This window comes from Equus asinus, chromosome 8 (genome assembly GCF_041296235.1).
Source record: "Equus asinus isolate D_3611 breed Donkey chromosome 8, EquAss-T2T_v2, whole genome shotgun sequence".
In the NCBI taxonomy this organism is placed as follows: Eukaryota; Metazoa; Chordata; class Mammalia; order Perissodactyla; family Equidae; genus Equus; species Equus asinus.
The window spans coordinates 69,214,207-69,236,218 of NC_091797.1; the positions used below are offsets into that span (position 1 = coordinate 69,214,207).

General features: G+C 46.8%; 1 protein-coding gene across 3 annotated transcripts in view; it reads left to right on the top strand.

Moving 5' to 3' along the window:
* POLE (DNA polymerase epsilon, catalytic subunit) overlaps positions 1 to 22,012 on the top strand; it is a 62,361-nt gene that overhangs the window by 33,815 nt on the left and 6,534 nt on the right. For all 3 annotated transcript variants that reach the window (XM_044776127.2, XM_070515784.1, XM_070515785.1), the window contains 19 exons: positions 2,162 to 2,264; positions 2,716 to 2,796; positions 2,890 to 3,012; positions 8,145 to 8,357; positions 8,640 to 8,849; positions 9,107 to 9,250; positions 10,621 to 10,761; positions 10,987 to 11,140; positions 11,218 to 11,324; positions 11,563 to 11,739; positions 11,819 to 12,042; positions 12,202 to 12,422; positions 12,769 to 12,973; positions 14,476 to 14,649; positions 15,649 to 15,774; positions 16,856 to 16,988; positions 18,712 to 18,904; positions 20,178 to 20,309; positions 20,474 to 20,667. In XM_044776127.2, coding sequence (XP_044632062.2) covers positions 2,162 to 2,264; positions 2,716 to 2,796; positions 2,890 to 3,012; positions 8,145 to 8,357; positions 8,640 to 8,849; positions 9,107 to 9,250; positions 10,621 to 10,761; positions 10,987 to 11,140; positions 11,218 to 11,324; positions 11,563 to 11,739; positions 11,819 to 12,042; positions 12,202 to 12,422; positions 12,769 to 12,973; positions 14,476 to 14,649; positions 15,649 to 15,774; positions 16,856 to 16,988; positions 18,712 to 18,904; positions 20,178 to 20,309; positions 20,474 to 20,667 — 3,055 coding nt within the window. The remainder of the gene's footprint in view (positions 1 to 2,161; positions 2,265 to 2,715; positions 2,797 to 2,889; positions 3,013 to 8,144; positions 8,358 to 8,639; positions 8,850 to 9,106; positions 9,251 to 10,620; positions 10,762 to 10,986; positions 11,141 to 11,217; positions 11,325 to 11,562; positions 11,740 to 11,818; positions 12,043 to 12,201; positions 12,423 to 12,768; positions 12,974 to 14,475; positions 14,650 to 15,648; positions 15,775 to 16,855; positions 16,989 to 18,711; positions 18,905 to 20,177; positions 20,310 to 20,473; positions 20,668 to 22,012) is intronic.

Here is a 22,012-nt window from a genome sequence, read left to right on the forward strand (position 1 = left end):
GGGCCGTTTGAGTTGTGCAAGCACTGCATGAATGAAACAGGAAAATACAGAGTGTTGAAGGCCTGGTTTTTCCTGTTGATAGTGCATAAGATGAAAGAAAGAACTCATCCTGCCTGTCATCCCATGACCTTGGCAGAGCTTCCTACCAAGAGCTCAGGGACTAGACGTGGCTCCATGGGCAAGCCTTGAGAACAGGTGGGCAGACCCAGGAGAGTGCTAAGCACCGTCAAGAGAAACTGTTTTAAAGACCGCCACAGCGGTGCCTCCGTGACCCTTTATAACGGAGCTGGCTGCTCCTCCCCCAACAGGGTGTGTCTTCTCCCCTTGCCCAGAGTCTAGGCAGCCCTATGACATGCTATGACCAATGGCATATGGCAGGAGTGACATGTGACTGCTGAACTCTGGTTGTAAGAGGCCTTATGTTCCTCTCACCCTCTTGCTGCCTGGTGTGGCCAAGAGGTTGTATGCAGAGGGAGGCCCAGACTGTGGAACCTGAGAGGTCATGTACAGAGAGAGGCCCAGCTGACAGCACCAACTGCCACACCTGCAAGGGAGGCCACTGCAGATACACAAGTTCCCCCAGGCAAGACTACAAACTTCAAACCCCAGGCAAATTACAGACTTACAAGCAAAAAATGATTATTGTTTCAATCCACTGAGTTTTGAGGTGGTCTGTAATACTGCAGCAGATAACTGGTAAAGATAGAAACTTCAATAATCAGTGTTCTCACCAATGCCAGAAAGGCCTGGAGGGAAAAGAAAATGAACGAAACACAGCAAATATCTCCTTAAAAAGAAATCCCCACAGTCATAACAAAAGGAAAAGGAATTTGATATAAGGCTAAAATAGATTATATATAGGATAAAGTAAAGAACTTTTATGTATAAATAAGAAAAAGACAACCCAAAGAAGAAGTAGGCAACAGATATGAATAGGCAGTTCACAAATGAAGAAAAATGATGGACAGTACATGCAAAGATCACTAATCGGGAAATGCAGAATGTAAAAGCACCCATCGGTTAGAAATAGTCTTATGAAACCACTTGTTAAGGACCGTGTAGACCAGCGGTCATAGTGGAGACAGGAGAGTGGATGAGTCACTTTGGAGAGAAAAGAGCAGTGCATGAAGTAGGAGATGGCTGATTCACCCTAAAATCGAGCACTTCTGGGGACATGCCCTGCATAACTGCCCCTGTGTGATTACATTGTGTCTAATAGCAAAATTGGGAACACCGTGAGTGTCCATCAACCAGAAGAAAATGAGTAAATGTATTTTTTATGCAATGAAGTGCAATACAGGATTTGGAATGATTGAATCACAGCTACATGTTACAACTCTGATATGAAAAACAGCAAGTTGCAGGATGATACGTACAGTATACTTCCATCTATGTAGAGTTTACGAACGTGGGAAATAGTTTTCTTTTTTCACGGGTACCTACAAATAGGAGTAGTATAGAAGCTTGCCTGGGATTGATGAACACCACAATAAGGATTGTGTTTACTTCCGTACGAGGAGGCTCAGGAGAGCTGCACAGGGAGCTTCATCCTCATCCTTATCTTTTCGCATGTGAAGGAAAAGTGGCAGGGCTCGAAGTTTGCTAGGGCTAGGTGTGGCTATCCAGGTGGGTGCACACACAGGTGTGTCCTTTCCAGGTTTCTTTATGTTTATAAGATTTGATAATAACAAATATTTCCTCCAATGAAAGGAAGAGGGGCATTGACAGTTGCCTTGCTGCTTTGTGAATGACATATTCAGTCAGAAAAGCAGATGGACTCTTCCTATATTTTACCCAACAAACAACATTTTAGGAGTGTTTATACGCACGCACATATATAATACATAACTTACGTAAGGACATTTGTTAAACAGCTCTGTTAACAGTGACCAAACAGAACAGACCAAATGGCCAACGGTGGGGGGATTATGTGTTAAACTATGGTATTTTAATAAAATGAAGTAGTATTTAGTTATTAAATACAGTAAGCATTAGATATAAGGCATAGTTTATAGAAAATAACAACATTAAGTGAAAACATAGGTTACAAGCTAGACTGTAAGTCCTATTTCCATGTAAAATATGTGTACACTTGATGAGCATCATGATCAGATTTAGGAAGATTTTCACATTTGTGCATTTTGTATCTCTTCTCACCCAGGGCCATCCCACTCGCCATTTTCCAAGCAGAGCCCACAGTAAGGAAGCACTTTCTCCGGAAGTGGCTTAAGAGTTCTTCTCTTCAAGACTTTGATATTCGGACAGTGAGTGCTGATGTTTTTCTGCTCTAAGAAGTTTAGGAGAGGAGCTGGACAGAGCAGGGTGTCCCTGACTCAGGTCACTTTTTTGTCTGAAGTCTTCAGTTTTGACGTCCTCCTTTCTGATATGTGATGGGTAAGAAAAGAGTTACACTTTAGGGAAAAATTGGAAAAGCCAGATGCAGGGAATCTCTTTGTTCTCTTGGCTAGACTAAGGTCAAGGGTTCTGGCTCAGGATTCTAGTGCTGGCTCGGCCACCTACTTGCTCTGGTCCTGGGAAAGTCATTTAAGCTCTCCGCCTCAGTTTCCTCTGTGAAATGGGCACCTTTCATCATAGAATTTCTTAGTGGATTAAATAAGACAATGAAGCATTCAGTACAGTGCTCAGCACTGAGTGGAGCGTAGTGCTGCTATTGTTCTCTTATGCGCCCCTGTCGTCCGTTTCCTATACGCTCAGATTCTGGATTGGGACTACTACATCGAGCGGCTAGGGAGTGCCATACAGAAGATCATCACGATTCCTGCGGCTCTACAGCAGGTGAGGTTGAGAGCCAGTGGAAACAGGGCCAGGGTGGCTTCAGAGCCCCAGACTAGCAGAGTCGGACGAGTGATCAGTGTCACCTTCGTGTAGGTGAAGAACCCAGTGCCGCGTGTCAAACACCCCGACTGGCTGCACAAAAAACTGTTGGAGAAGAATGACGTCTACAAGCAGAAGAAAATCAGCGAGCTCTTCGTCCTTGAAGGCAAGAGACAGGTAATGGGGCCAGGCCAGGACAACAGAGGCCGTGACGGTCGGGGCTAGGCAGGTTCCTGTAGGCGCACACAGGGAACCAGGGTCCCCATGCTGCTGTCCTGGTTTTGGATGCTTTTATTCAACCATCTAGAATTTTTCTTTCTAAAAATGTATACCTTGGTACTTTTACCCTTTAATTCTTCCCAGTGGCATTCTTTTGTGATAGAAACACATTGTGAATCATCAGTTAAGGGTGAAGAGCTATCTTCTTATATGTAAATATAGGGTTTACTAATTATACTTGGAGTGAATCACTGTACCTTGAGACTTCAGTTTTCTAAACTATAAAATAAAATCTATTAGAAACAGTAAAAAAAATACTAAAGACAGTATAATGAAAGGCATAGCTAAAATCAGAAGAGCAAAAAGAAAATTATCAGGTGCTGAAAATGAAAAGTGAGCCTTAGACCAGAGCAGAATACAAATGTGCTTGCTAAAAACAAGATTCTCACATTGGATTTTTAAAATCTAACTCTATCTTATTTATAAGAGCTATACCTAAAAGATAAGGGCACAGAAAGATTAAAAGGATGAAAAAACATATATACCAGGTAAATGTTAAACAAAGCAAAGCTGACATGGCTAAATTAATGCCAGACAAAATAATCTTTAGGCCAAAAAATATTAGTAGGGATAAGGATGGTTATTAAATGATAAAGTCACAATTCAGTAGAAATATATAATAATTCTAGTAGTTTAGCTTTCAATTAATAATGTAAAAATTTACCTAGTTAGAAGAAATTGACATCTAATCAGTGGGAAATTTTAACGTATCTCTCAATTGATAGGTTGAGCAGATCAAAAACTAGTGAAAATATGTAAGTTTGGAATGTCACAATTAACCAACTATATTTAGTAACTATATTTAGTGAAGAAGGATAACCTGCAAGTAGTATTTAGAGAATACACATTCTTTTCAGGAACACATAAAATAATGACCATACGTATACTACAAAGTAAGTTGCAACAGATTCCAAATAATTTATATATAGACTATGTTATTTTGGAATTTTAAAAAGAAAACACATTTATAAATAACTCATGGGTCAAAGAAGTCAAAATGGAAATTAGAAATACTTACTGAATGAAAATAATAATACTATCAAAATTTGTAGTATGCAGCTAAAGAGTACTTATATGCACATTATCTATCTAAATGCGTATATTAGAAAAGAAAAACAAATACAAAATTAAATAAACTTCCAACAGAAGAATTCGAGAACAACACAATAAACCCAGGAAGTAGAAAGAAAGCAATGAATGAAACCAACAGTAAACAAACCTTGACCTTTGAAAAGACTTAGGAAATAGACAAATCTTTGTCAAGATATATATCTTTTGGGTTTTATTTTAATGAAAACAGACATAATTGGGGATATAGTAAAGCCTGAAAAATGAAAACAATTACCTTTCTCTGCTAAACAATTGGAAAACTTAGATGGAATGGACAGTATCCTAGAAGAATTATTCAAATTGACCTAAGAAGAAATACAAAACCTGAGTAGAACTTTATCCATTAAAAAATTGGATCATAGTTAAAAAGAAACAAACACTGGATCCAAATGATGTTTCAGAGGAATTTTACCAAACATTATAAACAAATTATTTCAGAGAAGAATAAAAGAGGAAAAGGCTCCTTGCTCATTTGGTAACCTTGGTAACAAACTGATAGGGCAGGATAAGAAAGGGAAGTCAGGCCATTGTCAGTTATGAACAATAGATACAAAAATAGCAACAAACTAAATTCTGCAGAGTATAGAAACAGTAACATTGTGTCCAAGTAGGATTTATACAAAGAATGGCAGGTGTGTAACTTTAGAAATGTGCTAATTTACTTAATCTTAGGAGAAATCTGTTAACTTATTCTTTATTAAAGGAGAAGACTTATAGGATTATCTCATATACATACGGAAAGAACATTTGATAAACTTTAATGTCTGTTTATGATAAAACTTTGAGCAGTTAAAATCAGAAAAGATGAGATGTTTCTCTATATCAAAACCCAATAGCAAACATCATACTTAATGGCAAAACATTAGAAGCATTAAAATAAGAAACAAGAAATGGATATCTGTTACCACCACTTCTATTCAGAATTGTTTGGAGGTCCTAGCCAGAATAATTAAACAAGAAAAATAAATTTTAAGGATTGAAAGAGAGATGTAAAACTCATCATTTGCAGACAATATAATTGTTAACGGAAACTGTAAGGAAATCCAGAAATTGTTTTAACTAATAAGACATTTTATCAAGACTTAGATGCAAGGCTAATGTATAAAAATCTATAGCTTTCTTTTATACTAAAACCAGAAAATATTTTTTGAAAGATACAATTTATAATAGCAGCAAATAACATACCAGTGAATAAAGCCATGGTAACAAAATGTGTGCAAGACTTGTATGGAAAAAAATTATACAACTTTATTGAAGCATATAAGAATTCACCTAAATAAGTAGGGAGATACACCATCTTCATGGATGGAAGCACTCAATGTTAGAATACAACAATTTGCCCCAAGTTAATCTGTAAAATTCAATTAAAATATGTGCAAAAAATTTTTTGATAAAACTTGCCAAGTGAATCCTAAAATTCATATGAAGAGCAAGGTTAATAATAACCAAAACAATTTTGAAGAATAAAGAGGGGGGTCCGGCACCGTGGCCGAGCGGTTGAGTTCATGCGCTCCACTTCGGCAGCCCAGGGTTTCACCAGTTCGAATCCTGGGTGCGGACATGGCACTGCTCATCAAGCCATGCTGAGGCGGCATCCTACATGCCACAACTAGAAGGACCCAAACTAAAAAAATACACAATTATGGACTTTGGGAGAAAGAGGAAAAATAAAATCTTTAAAAAAAAAAAGAATAAAGAGGGGAAATTTATCTTAGTATGTGACAAGACTCACTGTAAATCTTAATAAGGTAAGACAGTAGATCATGGAACTAATAGGGAGCCTAGAAGCAGATCCAAATATATATGGCAGCTTGGTATATCGCAGAAGTAGCATCACAAATTATTAGGGAGAGAAAGGGCTTCTTAGTCAATAAATGACGCTAGGGGAAATCGTTTTTCATATTTCATATGAAACGGTTTTTCATACTTCAGAAGTAAGTTGCTATCTCACACTAAGTATAAAAACAAATTCCAAATAAAGATCTAAATTGAAAAATTTAGAATAAAGATCTAAATTGAAAAAATAAGATGAAAATCCTTAGAAAAAAACAGAGGAGACTGTCCTGATGATGCTGGAATAGAAAGGGCATCTTAAGGTGCACATAAAAAACACAGATCATAAAGGGAAAGATTGATAAATTAATTAAAATTTGTCTTCCATAGTCTGAAACAAGAATGGCAGAATGAATGTTGATAATTATTGAATCTGGGTAATAAGAACATGGGAGTTCATTACTGTACTTTTATGATTTTTATAATAGAAAATAAACAAAAAACACAGAAACTTTTTTATAGCACAGAAGTCCCATAAAATGAAGAGACAAGTCACAATTTGAAGAAGATACTTGGAATGTACAAAAGTTAGAAATGGTCCATAAGCATGTATATTAGTTATCTATTGCTATGTAGCACATGACCCCAGAACTTAGCAACTTAAACAACACACATGTATTATTATCTCACTCTTTCTGTGGTCTGTAGATTGGGAATCTGGGCTCAGCTTAGCTGGTCCACTGGCTCAGGATCCCCTGTAGGCCGCCGTCAGGTGTCAGCCAGGACTGTGGTCTCATCTGAAGGCTTCCCCCAGCAACTGGGGAAGGATCTGCTGCCAAGCTCTCTGGTGGCTGGCAGGAGGATCCATTTGTGGATGCCATCCTCAGTTCCTTGCTCCATGGACCTCTCCGTAGGACAGCTCACAGAATGGCAGCTGACTTCTTCAGAGTGAGCACTGGATAAGAGCCAGAAAGAGTGCCGGCAGTGCAGAGGTCACAGTATTTTATGACCTGATCTCAGAAATGACATCCCATTACTTTTGTTGTAATCTGTTCATTAGAGGCAAGTCACTGGGTCCAGCCCACACTCAGGAGGGAGTCACACAGGGTCATGAACACCTGGAAGTGGGGTCATTGGGGCCATTTTAGACGCTGCCTACCACAGTGTCAACCTCACTATCAGGTAAATGCAAAATATTTGGGTACCATGTCATACCAAAAAACGAGTTAGTATGGTGACATCAAGTGTTGACACTTGTGGGGAAATAGGAACCTGTTCATATTTCTGGTGGGAGAGCAAACACAAGTTCTTCAGGTAGCAGGTGGAAGGGTGGTCACTGAATCCCAGTTTGTAGTTCAGAAAGAGTAGAAACTAGCTGTTCTTCATTTAGAATGTCATGGATTGGCAAGCTGGTTTATTTGTATAATAGAATGTCCTGCAGTTAGAATGACTGGACCATGTCTTGATGTATCAGTAGGAGTCAGTCTCAAAAATAGATCATTGAGTGAAAAAACAAGTTGCAATAGGATGTGTACTATGCAACTATTTACATAAAACTGCAGCCTAAAGCAGTGGTGTGTGTTGTTTATGGACATGGATAAAAGTAGAGAATGTATGGGGAGGCATAGACACTGTACTCGGGGGCTGGGAGGGAGGAAGAGGGGGGTTTTACCTATTCTTTGCAATATTTTATTATGAAAAGGAGAGAGTTCTGGAGCAAACATGGAAAAATAAACATTTGCTTCATAATGGTGGTACAGTCACGCATTGCTTAATAACAGGGATATGTTCTGAGAAATGCATTATTAGGCTATTTCATTGTTGTGTGAGTGTCATAGAGTACACTTACACAAACCTAGATGGCATAGCCTACTGCACACCTAGGGTCTATGGTGTTAATCTTATGGGACCACCGTCTTATGTGCAGTCTGTTGACAGACATCTTTCTGCGGCACATGGCTGTACTTGAGTGACATTTTCTGTTTGACCTTTTCACTACTAAAAGTTAAAAATAGATTAGTCTGTAAGTGAACGTCTTTGTGTGCAAGTATTTTATCCATTTCAAATGATGTACTTATGATAGATCTCTGAAAGTGGAATTTGCCGGGAGAGATCTGGTGTTTTAAGTCTCCTTTGGGTCTTTGCAGATAGGCACGGCCCAGGTTCCTGAAGGGACCCAGAGCCTTGGCACTCCTGACATGGAAGACTTTGGCCTTGCAAAGCCTCTCCCCTCAGCAGTTCCCATCGCTACTAAGAGGAAGCGTGTCCTCTGGGAGAGCCAGGAGGAATCGCAGGACCTGGAGCTGACGGTGCCCTGGCAGGAGATCTTGGGGCAGCCTCCAGCCCTCGGAACCACCCAGGTAAGAAGCCTCAGGCAATCTGGAGTGGCCAGTGGGAGGAGGGAGCAGGATGCCGGTTGGGCCTGAGCAGTGGCATGCTGTCTCTCTTCAGGGTCTGCTGAGTAGCACAAAGGCCCCAAGATGGGTCTTGACCCCTGAGATGGTTGGCGAGAGATGCCCAGTCCTTACAGAGTGCTTGGGACCTACATGGTTTAGTTGCTGTGGAAGGATATTTCTGCTTTACTGCATGCTCCTTGATTGTGTTTACCATCTCTTCTTGATCTGCTGCACCATCTGTCCCAGGAAGAGTGGCTGGTCTGGCTTCGGTTCCACAAGAAGAAGTGGCAGCTGCAGTCCCGACAGCGCCTGGCTCGCAAGAAGAGGCGGCGTCTAGAGGTGGCAGAGGGTGCACCGCGGCCCGGGGCCATCCGAGACAGGCCCAGCACAGGACTCGGGGGCTTCTTGCGAAGAACCGCTCGCAGCATTCTGGACCTTCCGTGGCAGATTGTGCAGGTGCAGACAGCTATCCATGGGAGGGCAGGACGCCCAACGGCAGCAGCATGGCCAATGGGAAGGCTGTCTAGCCAGCTCATGATCCTGGTCTGTGATGCCACAGTCTGGGATGGAAGAGAAAGGGCAGGCCTTTACCTTTGTGACTGTGCTCATGGCTGGTACTGGAGGCCTCCTGGGAGGTGGCTTGTCCACGGGTTTGGAGCACTTTCTGTGACAAGGTGAGACACACACTGCTGTACAGTCTGTTTCCCTTTCAGATCAGTGAGACCAGCCAACCTGGCCTGTTCAGGCTGTGGGCTGTCATCAGCAGTGACTTGTACTGCATCAAGCTGAACATCCCCCGCGTGTTCTACGTGAACCAGCGAGTGGCTAAAGCGGAGGAGGGACCTTCATATCGCAAGGTACAGGAGGCAGCTGCTGTTGCTGGTCACTGTGGTCAGCTGCCTGCTCACCCTCTGAGGTTGTCTGTAATGATGGAGGCCACCAAAAGAACCGGGCTTTGCAGATACAAAGACCTAGTGACCTTGAACAAGGTGTTCTGGAGCCTCCATCTCCTGAGAACCTTCTTGGGGTGCTACAAGAATTCATTGAAACAATGTCTCTGCTCACTGACGGGAGCTACTGCTGTCATTGCCCTGGGTGTGCTGTCCTCTTGTGTCTGATGTCCACATAGCAGGGAAGGGACTGGGTTGGACTTTTGTCAGAGACTGCAGGTTCTGTCTCCATAGACCCTTCTGATGTTAACTGCTTTGTTGGCATATAATTCACGTGCCGTACACAGTTCACTCATTTAAAGTGTATAATTCATTGGCTTTTAGTATATTCACAGTCATACAACCCTCACCATAGTCAATCTTAGAACATTTTCATTGCCCAGAAAGAAACCCCAGACCCCTTAGCAGTCTCTCCCCTCCCCCAGCTCTCTGTAACTACCGGTCCACGTTCTGCCCCTAAATTAGCCTGTTGTAAACATTTCATATAAATGGAATCCTACGGTGGGTGGTCTTCTGTGCCTTGGTTGTAGTGTCCTCGTAGGCTCTCACCTGGTGTCTCATCTGAGCTCCCAGTTGCTCCTCCCAAAGCCCATTTATTGCAGCTGTCTGGTGCACATCTCTTGGTTGGGTGCTAGGAATTTCATAACAAGGTAATATCTGGTTGAGAAGATGAGATTTGCTTGTTTGTAAGTGGGAGCTAGACTGAGGAGGCTTTCTGGAGAAGATTCTGACCAGAAGATTCAACAGAAAGTGGATCTAGAAGGAGGACGGGGAGGGTATAGGATGGCAGAGAACAGAAGCTCTGGAGTTGCTGTGTTTTTGTTGGATGTGAGATGGTGGTGTAACTTTGTAGGGTATTTTTCCTTTTGGGTAACCGCCTGCCCCTAGCCAGGAGCCCCACCACTCTGGCTCCTTCGGGTGCTCCTTTCCCAGTCCTGTGACCAGGAAAACGTGGCTTCTTGGGGTTTTTGCAGCCTATACCCTCAGGTTAAACCCAGGAGACAACAGAGGAAAGTAAGCTGGGAACACCTGCGCCACTAGTCTGAGAGTTTGTCTGCTTTTCAGGGGCCTCAGGTGGCTTCTCGAGGTGTTAGAGCTTTTAGTTTTACTCACTGGGAGAGGTGGGCTATATGAGGTATCCCATGGTGTGGGCTCCAGAAGTCCCAGGACTGTTTAGGTGGTGTGTGGACATGTGTAAGAAGGTATGTGTGCATGTCTGCATCCAACAAACGTTATCACTTAGCTGTGTGACAAGGTCATTGCTGTATCGTCCCCAGGTGAATCGAGTCCTTCCTCGCTCCAACATGGTCTACAATCTCTATGAGTACTCGGTGCCGGAGGACATGTACCAAGAACACATCAACGAGATCAATACTGAGTTGTCGGCCCCAGACATCGAGGGTGTGTACGAGACTCAGGTAACTCTTCCCAGCTGAACTGTGCAGGATCCAACTGGACAGAATGGAAGAAAGAAAACCCACACAGGGCATGCACAGGCCAGGAGCAGTGACTGTGGGCTCCATTCCACAGACAGTGAATTTCAGCGACACGTCTGGCAAAGAAGGCTGAGAGTGGTGGGCTGTGCCCCAACGGTGGGCCCTCCCCAGACAGCCCTCACCCTGCCCTGTCTGCCCCCTTTCCAGGTTCCATTATTGTTCCGGGCCCTGGTGCAGCTGGGTTGTGTCTGTGTGGTCAATAAACAGCTGGTGAGGCAACTTTCAGGCAGGGAAGCAGAAACCTTCACTCTTGAGCACCTGGAGATGCGCTCTCTGGCCCAGTTCAGTTACCTGGAACCAGGTATGGTGCATGCCAACTGCCCTTGCTTCGTCCTGCCTCTCGCACATCTTGGGATGACAGACCATGTCCTCCTGCAGGGAGTATCCGCCACATCTACCTGTATCATCACGCGCAGGGCCACAAAGCACTCTTCGGCATCTTCGTGCCCTCGCAGCGCAGGGCGTCTGTGTTTGTGTTGGACACTGTGAGTTCCTGGGCAAGGGACTGAGGAAGGTGCCTTGCTGGGATAGGATCTGGGGAGGAGCAGATTGCTGGGTGGGAGGATGGCAAGCCCCTGCCTTGTTTCCAAAAGCCTTTGCCCATGAGTCCCTCTGATGATTGCATTAGTAGTGGAATTGCAAGACGGGCCCTGCTACCCGCTCTCAGGGCCACCCAGCCACCTTCCGGCAGGGAGAGGACTGAGGTGTTCCTTGTTTGTCCAGGTGCGAAGCAACCAGATGCCAAGCCTCAGCGCCCTGTACTCAGCTGAGCACAGTCTCCTGCTAGAGAAGGTGGGCCCCGAGCTCCTGCCCCCCGCCAAACACACTTTTGAAGTTCGGGCGGAAACCGACTTGAAGACCATCTGCAGAGCCATCCAGCGCTTCCTACTGGCCTACAAAGTGAGTGTGCTCGGGGTCCTGCCACGTGAGCACCTCCCCCAGGCTGGATCCACCTAGCCACTCTCTTCCCTGCACCTAGGAGGAGCGCCGCGGACCCACGCTCATCGCTGTTCAGTCCAACTGGGAGCTGAAGAGGCTGGCCAGTGAGGTTCCCATCTTGGAGGAATTCCCTCTGGTGCCTGTCCGCATGGTCGATAAGGTCAGCTATGGAGTCCTGGACTGGCAGCGCCATGGGGCCCGGCGTATGATCCGCCACTACCTCAACCTGGACACCTGTCTATCACAGGCCTTCGAGATGAGCAGGTGAGCAGAGCAGAGGGGTGTTTCTTGGGATTTCTACAGCTCTGGCCATCTTGGTTGTTGCCAGCCTTGTTAGTCTCTGGTGGCAAGTCAGCCTTCCCCAGTTGTCCCTCCTGGGGCTGACCCTGTGCCCCTTGGAGCTGACCCTGTGTCCTTGTGCAGGTACTTCCACATCCCCATTGGGAATCTGCCTGAGGACATCTCCACCTTTGGCTCCGACCTCTTCTTTGCCCGCCATCTCCAGCGCCACAACCACTTGCTCTGGCTGTCTCCTACATCACGCCCTGACCTGGGCGGGAAGGAGGCTGATGACAACCGCCTCATCATGGAGTTCGAGGACCAGGCCACTGTGGAGATCAACAGTTCAGGCTGTTACTCCACAGGTGGGTGGCTGAGGCACATGCAGACCTCAGCAGCTGGTGTTTCTGCATTTGTTGCCATTCTTTGGTGGTGAGAATGCCCCACTGCTGATGCCCAGAGCTTGGCTGTGCTAATGTGGGAGCTCAGCCTGCAGCAGGGGGACCTCTGCAGGTATGGGACGAGAGCGGGGCGGGCTCTGTGAGGGTGGGACAAGAGTGAAGTGGGCTCTGCCATCAGCCCAAGTCAGAGATGCTCATCGGCTGCCTCTGGCCACCCTGGGAAGTAGTAACTTTTCTGAGATGGTGCTTGCTGGGTCAGGCTCTAGAACTAGGAAGAGTGAGTCACAAGTAGTGGTGTCTTTGTGTGCAGTGTGCGTGGAGCTGGACATTCAGAACCTGGCCGTCAACACCATCCTGCAGTCTCATCATGTCAACGACATGGAAGGGGCCGACAGCATGGGCGTCAGCTTTGATGTGATCCAGCAAGCCTCGCTGGAGGACATGATCACTGGCAATCAGGCCGCCATCACCCCGGCCAGCTATGATGAGACAGCCCTCTGCTCCAGCACCTTCAGGTGCCAGGGCCTTTATTTCTCAGACTGTCACCCTGACCTTTTGTTCTTGTGCCCTCCCTTCTCCAAAGGCAGAATAACTGAGTTTGGGATCTGCAAGGAGCATTGGCAATCCTTTACCCTATGCCCTTGTTTTGGGAAACTGAGAGCGAGGACAGTGTCACCGGGGCTTCCTCCACCTGGTCGGCAGAGCAGGAACCAGTGTGGCGCTAGGCTCCTTCCTTGGAAATGGGCGGCAGTTCTGACCCCTTTCCTGTGGCCAGAGGCGTGGCCGTAGGAGATCTCCAGTAAACATGGGGTGTGGATGTTTATCAAGTATCTACTTTGGAACGGATAGCAGGACGTGAACGTGGGTTAAGCCAGGCAGAAAGTGGTACAAGTTGCAGGGTTTGGGTGTCAGGAGAATTCCTGTGGATGAGGTGACACTGTTAGGGAACATATGCACTCTTCACAGCCCCACAACAACCCACGAGGTGGTACAGCTGACCCCCTTTGCAGAGAGGGGGAAATTGAGGCAGAGAGGGTGATACCAGGCTTCTGAGTGGAAGGGTTGATATTCAAGAGTGAGTCTTGTGATCCCAGAACCATGTTCTCCAACCATCACTCCTGTTGCCTTCTCGCAAAAGGAGAGGACCTGGGAAACAGCAGAGAGGAGCTGTAGGCCGGGGACTGCTGAAGAGAGGCTGAGGGCCAAAGTAGCATGGTGTGGTCGGGGCCAGGGGCTGTCTGGACAGAGGAGCAGACAGTTCACTCCTGAAAGTTCAGTTAGACTGCAGATGGAGATCCCTGAGGGAACGGCTTCATGGTGCCATTTGTGGAGTCATCCAGGGCAGTTTAACAGGGACAGTGGTGGTGAAGCAAATGGTTAGGATGTAGCTGGTGTGGAGGAGAGGAGGCCTTGTAGATCTCGAGTCTGTTTCTGGTTCTCCAAGCAGGGTGAGGTTGCACACCTGCTGCTGTGCATCATGCTTCTCTTGAAGGGCACCTGCCATCTTGTCTCTGGGCACTGAGCATGTAGGGAGAGTTTGAGAAGTTGTGTTGAGTGAGGTGGTGAGGCCTGACCTACCTTGAGGGATGCAGATGAGTGGCAGAGGGCCGAGTGATGGAATTCGGATGGGGAGGAGAGAAGGGGCAAAGGCGACAGCAGAGGAGGCTGGCCCAGTGTCATGCATAGTGGTTAAGTTCGCATGCTCCGCTTTGGTGGCCTGGGGTTCGCTGGTTCACATCCTGGGCACAGACCTAGCACTGTTCATCAAGCCAAGCCAAGGTGGCGTCCCACATAGAAGAACTAGAAGGACCTACGACTAGGATGTACAACTGTGTGCGGGGGTGCTTTGGGAGGAAGAAAAAAAAGAGGAAGATTGGCAACAGATGTTAGCTCAGGGCCAATCTTCCTTAAAAAAAAAAGATAAAACTCTAAAGTACAAAAAAAATAAAAGGTGAGAGCAGAATGAAGAAAAGATGGTGCCAGCAACAGTGGGGGTGCCCTCTGTGCTCTCTTCCAGGATCCTGAAGAGCATGGTGGTGGGCTGGGTGAGGGAGATCACCCAGTACCGCAACATCTATGCTGACAACCAAGTGGTGCACTTTTACCGCTGGCTCCGGTCCCCATCCTCGCTGCTCCATGACCCTGCTCTGCACCACACACTCCACAACATGATGAAGAAACTTTTCCTGCAGTGAGTGCCACTGATGGCTTTCTCTGGGCTAGGCTGGTTCCTCATCCCCAAAAACAAGAGAGATGGCTAGTCAGCACCTCTGAAATCCAGAACCCACTTCTGGGCCAATGGTCCATAGCAATCAAAAGGGTCCCAGGGAAAGCTTAGCTGCCCTTCCAGCTTTGGGCGGCGTCCTCCCAGAGATAGGCTGTGCAATGCATAGTCTTTCTGTTCCCTTTTTGCACAAGTCGTTGTACACTGTGTTTATTGTTTTGCACCTCACTTGTCTTAGTTAATAATAAATCTTGGAGATCTACGTGTGGATGTACCATACTGATTTTTGGGCTGATTTTTTAGGTTAATTTTTAGGACATTTAGGCTGCTTCCAGAACTTACGCTGTTACAAATAACCAACCAAGGAATAGCCTTGTCCATAAGATCATGTGACTATATCTGTAGAATAATCTCCAGGAAGTAGCACTGCTGCAGGTCTGATACATCCCATAACTAGGTAGGTCAATGCTGATGGGATCAATATCGCCAAAGAGCTCTTCCTAGAGGTGGTACTACCAGCAGTATTGGGAATGTGTGTCCCCACCTGCAGCCCCACCAACATGGCGAGTATTATTGCCAATCTGATGAGATAAATTGTTACCTCATTGTACTCTTAACTTGCAATCCTTATGAAGGAAGTTTGACTTTCTCTTCATATCCTTTGCCCATTTTTCTGTAGTTTTGTTGGTTTTTTTCTCATCACTTTGTATGTATTCTTTCTATATAAAAATTATCCATTTTTCTGTATACTATGAGTTGCACATTTTTTCCTCAGTCTTTGATTATCATTGGCTTTGTTTATGGTGGGTTTTGCCATGCAGAAGTCTTCACCGTTTTTTTGTTGCTTCTGGGTTCTAAGTATATTTAGAATGGCTTTTCCCCTTCAGGACCATCAGCTTTTTTCTCATGGTGTTTTCTAGTATTCTCTGTAGCACCTTGACCGTTGATTCTGAACTTGGTCCACAGGCTCATCGCTGAGTTTAAGCGCCTGGGGTCGTCAGTTGTCTATGCCAACTTCAACCGCATCATCCTCTGCACGAAGAAGCGGCGGATTGATGACGCCATTGCTTACGTGGACTACATCACCAACAGGTGTTAGCGTTCATCATGCCTTTATGTTCTTATCTGATGCCATTTCCCCTCTGCTTTCTGTAACATTTCTCATAGCGTGGCTCTACCCATAACAAATTCTTTCTGCCTTTGGATTTGGGAAAAAGCCTTTATTTCACCTTAATTTTTGAAAGATACTTTTGCTAGGTATAGAATTGTAGGTGGATCTTTTTTGAAAGTCTTTTTTTTCCGGTGTCTTTTTTTCATTTCAAAGATGGTAGTTTTCATCTCTAGAAGTGTGGTTTGGGTCTTTTTATATATTTCTAGAGTCTACTTAACAAGTTGAATCTTTCCTCTAGCTTTTTGAACACATAGGATACAGTTATGATAACTGTTTTAATGTCCTCTTCTCATTCTAACGTCTGTATCAGCCCTGAATTGTTTTCAGTTGATAGGTTTTTCTCCTTATGTGCTGTGTTTCTCTGCTTCTTTGCAAACCTGGTGATAGCGGATTGGATGCCAGATGTTGTGCATCTTGCCTTGTCTGTTGGATACTTTTGCATTCCTGTAGATGTTTGTGCTTTATGTTATGTTACGTAGAAACAGTTTGACCTTTTGGGCACTTTTTTGAGATCTGCAGGCGGGGCCAGAGCAGTATTTTCTCTGGAACTCACTATCCCCATCATTGAGGCAGGACTTTTGTGAGCACAGCCCCAGTGCCCCGAGAGTTTGAGGCTGTCTGACAGGGTGAGAGCAGGCACTCTGGGGGTCCTTTGCCCAGCCTTGTGTGGGTTTCTCACACGCGCGTGATCCATGCTCTGCTGGATGTTTAAGGGTGAGCCTCAGAAGGTCTCCAGGTTCTCTACCTCTGTAGCTCTCGCCTCTCCTTCGCTCAACACCAGTCCCTGTTACCCCCTCCCAGCAAATGCAGAAGTCTCCTTGGTGTAATGTTTATCATTTTCCCTAGAAACTTTGAGGGGTGATACACTCTGAATCTACTTTAAATTCATTTTTAAATAAGTGGAGGGTAAGCAGATAGGCATAAAAGTAAAAGAAGGAAAATGGAGAAAAAGGGAAAAACTGTTGATTTCATTTAAGCAGTTTCTGTTTTGCTTCTTTTTAGCATCCATTCTAAAGAGATTTTCCATTCCTTGACGATTTCTTTCTCTCGATGCTGGGAATTTCTTCTCTGGATGGATCCCTGTAACTATGGTGGAATCAAAGGAAACGTTCCATCTAGCATTCACTGTGGACAGGTAAGAGGTAACTAGTCTTGGAGAGCTAAGCCTAGACTCTGAACGACTTTAGGGTCTGCATTCGTCCCGTGAGCACATGCTGGTGAACAGACCAAGTGCCCAGTGCAGTTCTAGGCCCCGGCCATGCAGCAGCAAACGAGAGAGTCCCTGCTCTCACGGGGTCTATGAGGGAGGAGGTCGTGAGCAAACAAACAAGCGGATGTACAACACAGCGTCAGCAATGACAAGGGCTCAGAATAAACACAAAGCAGGGTAAGGGCGGAGAGTGAGCCATGGGGGCAGGAGCTGGTCTAGTTGGGGAGGTTGAGGAGGCCTCTGACGGGGTGATGGGAAAGTAGAGACTGAAAGGAACAAGCGAGCAGGCTGTGCCAGCTGTTGCAGTGTGAGGCAACTGTAAGTTATAGGGCAGGGCGGGGCAGTGGTCACAGCTGGGGCAGAGAGCTGGCCTGAGCCAGGCCACTTGGGCTGAGGGCAATGATGGAGACTTGGCTTTTAATGATGGAGAGATTCTGAGCAGGGCCATGTCAGGGCCTGACTTCCACTTGGGCTCTATGTGGACAAAACTATAGGAGGTCAAGGCCTGAGTAGGAGCCCAGTTAGTGTCAGCCAAGGGGAGGATGCAGGACAGGGCAGAGTCAGGGAGGAGGACCCAAGTAGGTATTAAAGGTGGAGTGGACGTGCCAGTGGGATGAATGTGGAGTGATGCCCGGGAGCGTGGGCGTGATGCCTGGGCATGCGGGCTGTGTGTATGGGCCATGCCCGGGTGTGTGAACCCAGGTGTCTGTTATAAGATGGGTGGAACACGAGAGCAAGTGTTGGGGTGAGGGACCCATACTCGGCCAGGCGGTGTGACGTTTGCCACGCGTGACGTTTGCTCAAGGTGTGTAGGGTGGAGACTCGGAAGGTCAGGTGGTGGCAGGGGCATCTGAGGAGGGGCGAGAGTGGGCACTTGGAGTCGTCTGTGAGCCTGGCAGCTAGGGCTGGTGAGACCACCTCGGGGTGAGTGTGGGTTGAGAGGACTAAGCCCACCCCGGGGCAGGTCCCCATGGAGGAAGCTGCCAGCAAGTGGGGGAGCTGTGGGATGGGGCCTAAGGAATCAAAGGGAGAGCACCTCCAGAAGGAAGGAGCCATGCTGCTGAGACAGAGACGAAGGCTGCCCTTGGGTGCCGGGGTTCGGAGGTCTGTAGAGACCTCAGTGGGAGGAAGGGAGTGCAGGCAGTGTCAATGGATCAAGGGAAGGCAGTGATGGTTGCTGCTCTAAGGATGGCGGACGTCAGGGTTCACGTGTTGAAATAAAAGATGACATAGAGTGGGGAACTTGGTCAAGCAGGGGGTGTCCACCGTGGAGCCAGATCCGCAGTAGAACTGTCACATCCAAGGACTCCGACAGGAGAACGTCACCTGGGAATCACCCTTGATTCTACCTTCCTGGGAGGCAGGAGTCCAATGCTTTTAAAGTAGGTCCTCTGAAAAAGCAAGATGAGAACGACGGTCTGCCGTATACTGAGTGCTTCTGTGCACCAGGCATCCTGCATAAAGGACCTCGTTCTTAGAGCCGTCCTTCAGGAATCTCAATCAGGCTTGGGAATGAAATGACTGATGAGCGTCTCACTAGACAAATGGAATCAGATAGACCCCAGTTTTAAATGACTCCTCAGGTGCACTTCCCATGGTGTGATGCTGCTAGGGTGAAAACAGAGCTGAGATTGTCTTTGTATTATAGCCAGACTCTCAAAAAGTGGGCAGAGTGGAGGGGGAGGAGGAGGAGGAGGAAGAAGAACCTGAGGAGGAGGAACCTGAGGAGGAAGGTGCACAAGAGCCAGACGTGGAGGACTTGCTGGAAAACAACTGGAACATCTTGCAGTTTCTGCCGCAGGCAGCTTCCTGCCAGAGCTACTTCCTCATGATCGTTTCAGGTGAGCTGTCCCCGCCTAGCCATCGTGTCTGAGTCATGCAGAGGGAATGATGTGGTCCTGGTGCGTTTGCATTGCAAGAAGGTAAATAGTTGGGAAATCAGGCCTAGTGGGAATGTGCCCAGCGTTGGGGTTCCTGAGAGACACCTGGCTGCACACCACCCTGCAAGGTAGAGAGGAGAGCCTTGTCCTCTGCCTAGACCCTCAACCTCTCACAGAAGCCAGTGAGGATGGCTCTCCCTGGGTGTGTCACCAAAGGGTTCATAGTTTTGCCCCCAAGATTCGTGCATGTGCACATATAGGGACTAAAGATAAACCCCGAATAGAAAAGATTAGACATGTCCTGAATCAACTGCCCACTGGCTAGTCTTTGAGGCCCAACTTCCGGTGTAAGAAACTGCTATATTTGGGGCCGGCCCTGTGGCATGTGATTAAGTTTGGCACGCTCCACTTCAGCAGCCTGGGTTCACAGGTTCAGATCCTAGTCACGGACCTACACCACTTGTTATCCATGCTGTGGCTGCAACCCGTGTATAGATAAAAAGTGGAGGAAGACTGGCACAGATGTTAGCTCAGTGCTAATCTTCCTCAGCAAAAAAAACAAAGAGGGGAATTGGCAACAGATGTTAGCTCAGGGCTAATCTTCCCAGCAAGAAAAAAAGAAAACTGTATTTGATTTGGGTCTGAAGGTTTAGTTTTTACAAACCAAGTTGTCTAGGGTAATACACAAATGAAGCCTATAAATTAAACACCCCTTGTAATTCAGAGCCAATCATTGGAACAGAACAGTTAATGATGAGCATGTAAATTAAACCGTCAGTAGATAGACATACTTACACCCACGTGTATAGTGACAGGTGGTTTCATTTATGATTATTTTATATTTTTGTTTACTTGTCCTTGAGTCTTTCGCTTCCTTAAGCTCTCTTTGGATATGTGTGGGCCTGGTGGAGTTTTTCAAGAGATGTGCTGACCCTGGGAGTCTAGGGTTGTTTTGGTTTTGAGCCATTTTTTGTTACTGTCTAGTGTAGAGGTTCATGTTGCTTTATTGTATGGCACTCTCTCCAAGTATGAACTTGGCATCAGCAAGCGCCCTGCGTACTCCCATTTCTCTAATTGACTTTGGCTCATCTAAATGCAGCAGATAGAATCAGCACTAATATGACATTTCAGCCCATTCTGGCCGGCAATCTGACTAGCCACAGGGTCCCCCCAGATTCTGGGGTGTTCTAGGCATTGCTGACTCTCAAGGCCTGTGCCTGTCTTCTCTCTGCAGCATATATTGTGGCCGTGTACCACAGCATGAAGGAGGAGCTGAGGCGCAGTGCCCCAGGGAGCACCCCTGTGAGGAGGAGGGGGCCCAGCCAGCTCTCCCAGGAGGCCCAGGGGGCAGCTGGAGCCCTTCCTGGTGAGCACTCCTTTGTTGCATGAGGCCACTGCTGTGTGCCTGTGACCTGACCCTTCTGTGGTCCTCGGGGGATCCCCAACTCCAGGGCAGGGTCCCGAGTCCTTCTCCTGGCATCCTTATCACTGTGAAATGGGGAGCAGGCACCATATCCCTTCTCTTCCCAGGAATGATCACCTTCTCTCAAGATTATGTGGCAAATGAACTCACTCAGAACTTCTTCACCATCACTCAGAAGATTCAGAAGAAAGTCACGGGCTCTCGGAACTCGACCGAACTCTCAGAAATGTTTCCTGTCCTCCCTGGTTCTCACTTGCTGCTCAATAACCCTGCTCTGGAGTTCATCAAATATGTGTGCAAGGTGAGGATGCTACACGCGTGTGTGAGGTGAAGACTCACACTAATGTGTGGTGGCAAGGGTGCCAGGAGTAAGTCCCTCGATTTTCCAGGAGCCCTTGCTGCACCCCGTTCCACACAGCCAATGTGTGAGGCATCTGGGGCTCAGAGTGGACAAGACAGGCAGGACCCCTGTCCTTGTGGAGCCTGCACTCCAGTGAGGGAGACAACAAATCAGTGAGGGACAGGGGAACTGTGAGGTGGGCTTGGAGGGGCAGGGCAGGTGAGGAAGGCCCTCTGATGGGGCTTGAGTCTGAGACCCCAGTGGCTGAGAGGGTCTAACCATGTGTGGATCCCAGGAAAGAACGACGTCTAGGCAGAGGGGGTGCAAAGGCCCTGGAATGGGATGATCTAGGGGTGCTGGTGAAAGGCTGAGCAGGTGAGCAGTGAAATGACAGGTGCTCCTGGATCTTGGGCTAGTGGAAACCAGACAGAGCTCCCAAACATCCAGGCTGCTGTGGAACCTAAGAGGAGAGCTTGCTCGGATGCTAAATGCCTTTCTGGGAAAGGCAGGCTGAATCAACCGTGGGATAATGTTACCAGATAAGGACCTAGCAGGCGTCATCCCTCCCAGAGCACTTTACTGTCCATTACGTTACCTCCCGGCAGACTGCATCTCACAGCGATGGGATGCTCCAGGCTCCAGTGACTTCTGACTGTGATGAAAAAGCGGTTTGCTCTACCATATTAATTGCTCAGTGGACTTCAGAACTTTTTTAATTTACTTTTATTAAGGTATAATTTACACACAGTAAAATTCACCATTTTTAGTATGCATTCCGTGACTTTAGCAAAGGCACACAGGTGTGTATCCACCACCAGAGTCAGGATAGGGAACATTCTGTCACCCTCCAATGCCCCCACTCCTGGCACATGCTGACCTGTCTGTCCCTGTCCTATGTTTGTTTACTTTTTAAAATTTACATGCAGTAAGAGTCACTCTCTGGAGTGCAGTTGTTCGAGTTTTCACAGACGGGTAGAGCTGTGCCGCCAACAGCAAGGTACAGGCAGTCACGACCCAGGAGAATTTCCCTGTGCTGCCCCTTGTGGCTCCACCCCTCGTGTCACCCACAGCCCTGGAGCCACCGATTTGTCCTCTGTCCCTGCTTTGCGACCTGTCACAGAATATCATGTGTGTGGAATCGTGGATTGTGTAGCATTTTAGGTCTGGCTTCTTTCCCTTGGCAGAATGCGTCTGCGGTTCCTCTGTGTTGTTGCATGTTTCAGTGCTTCATTCCTTTCCAATGCGCAGTGTGCTCCATTGTGTGGAGGAACCACAGCTTTCTATTCGTGCACTGATTGAAGGACAT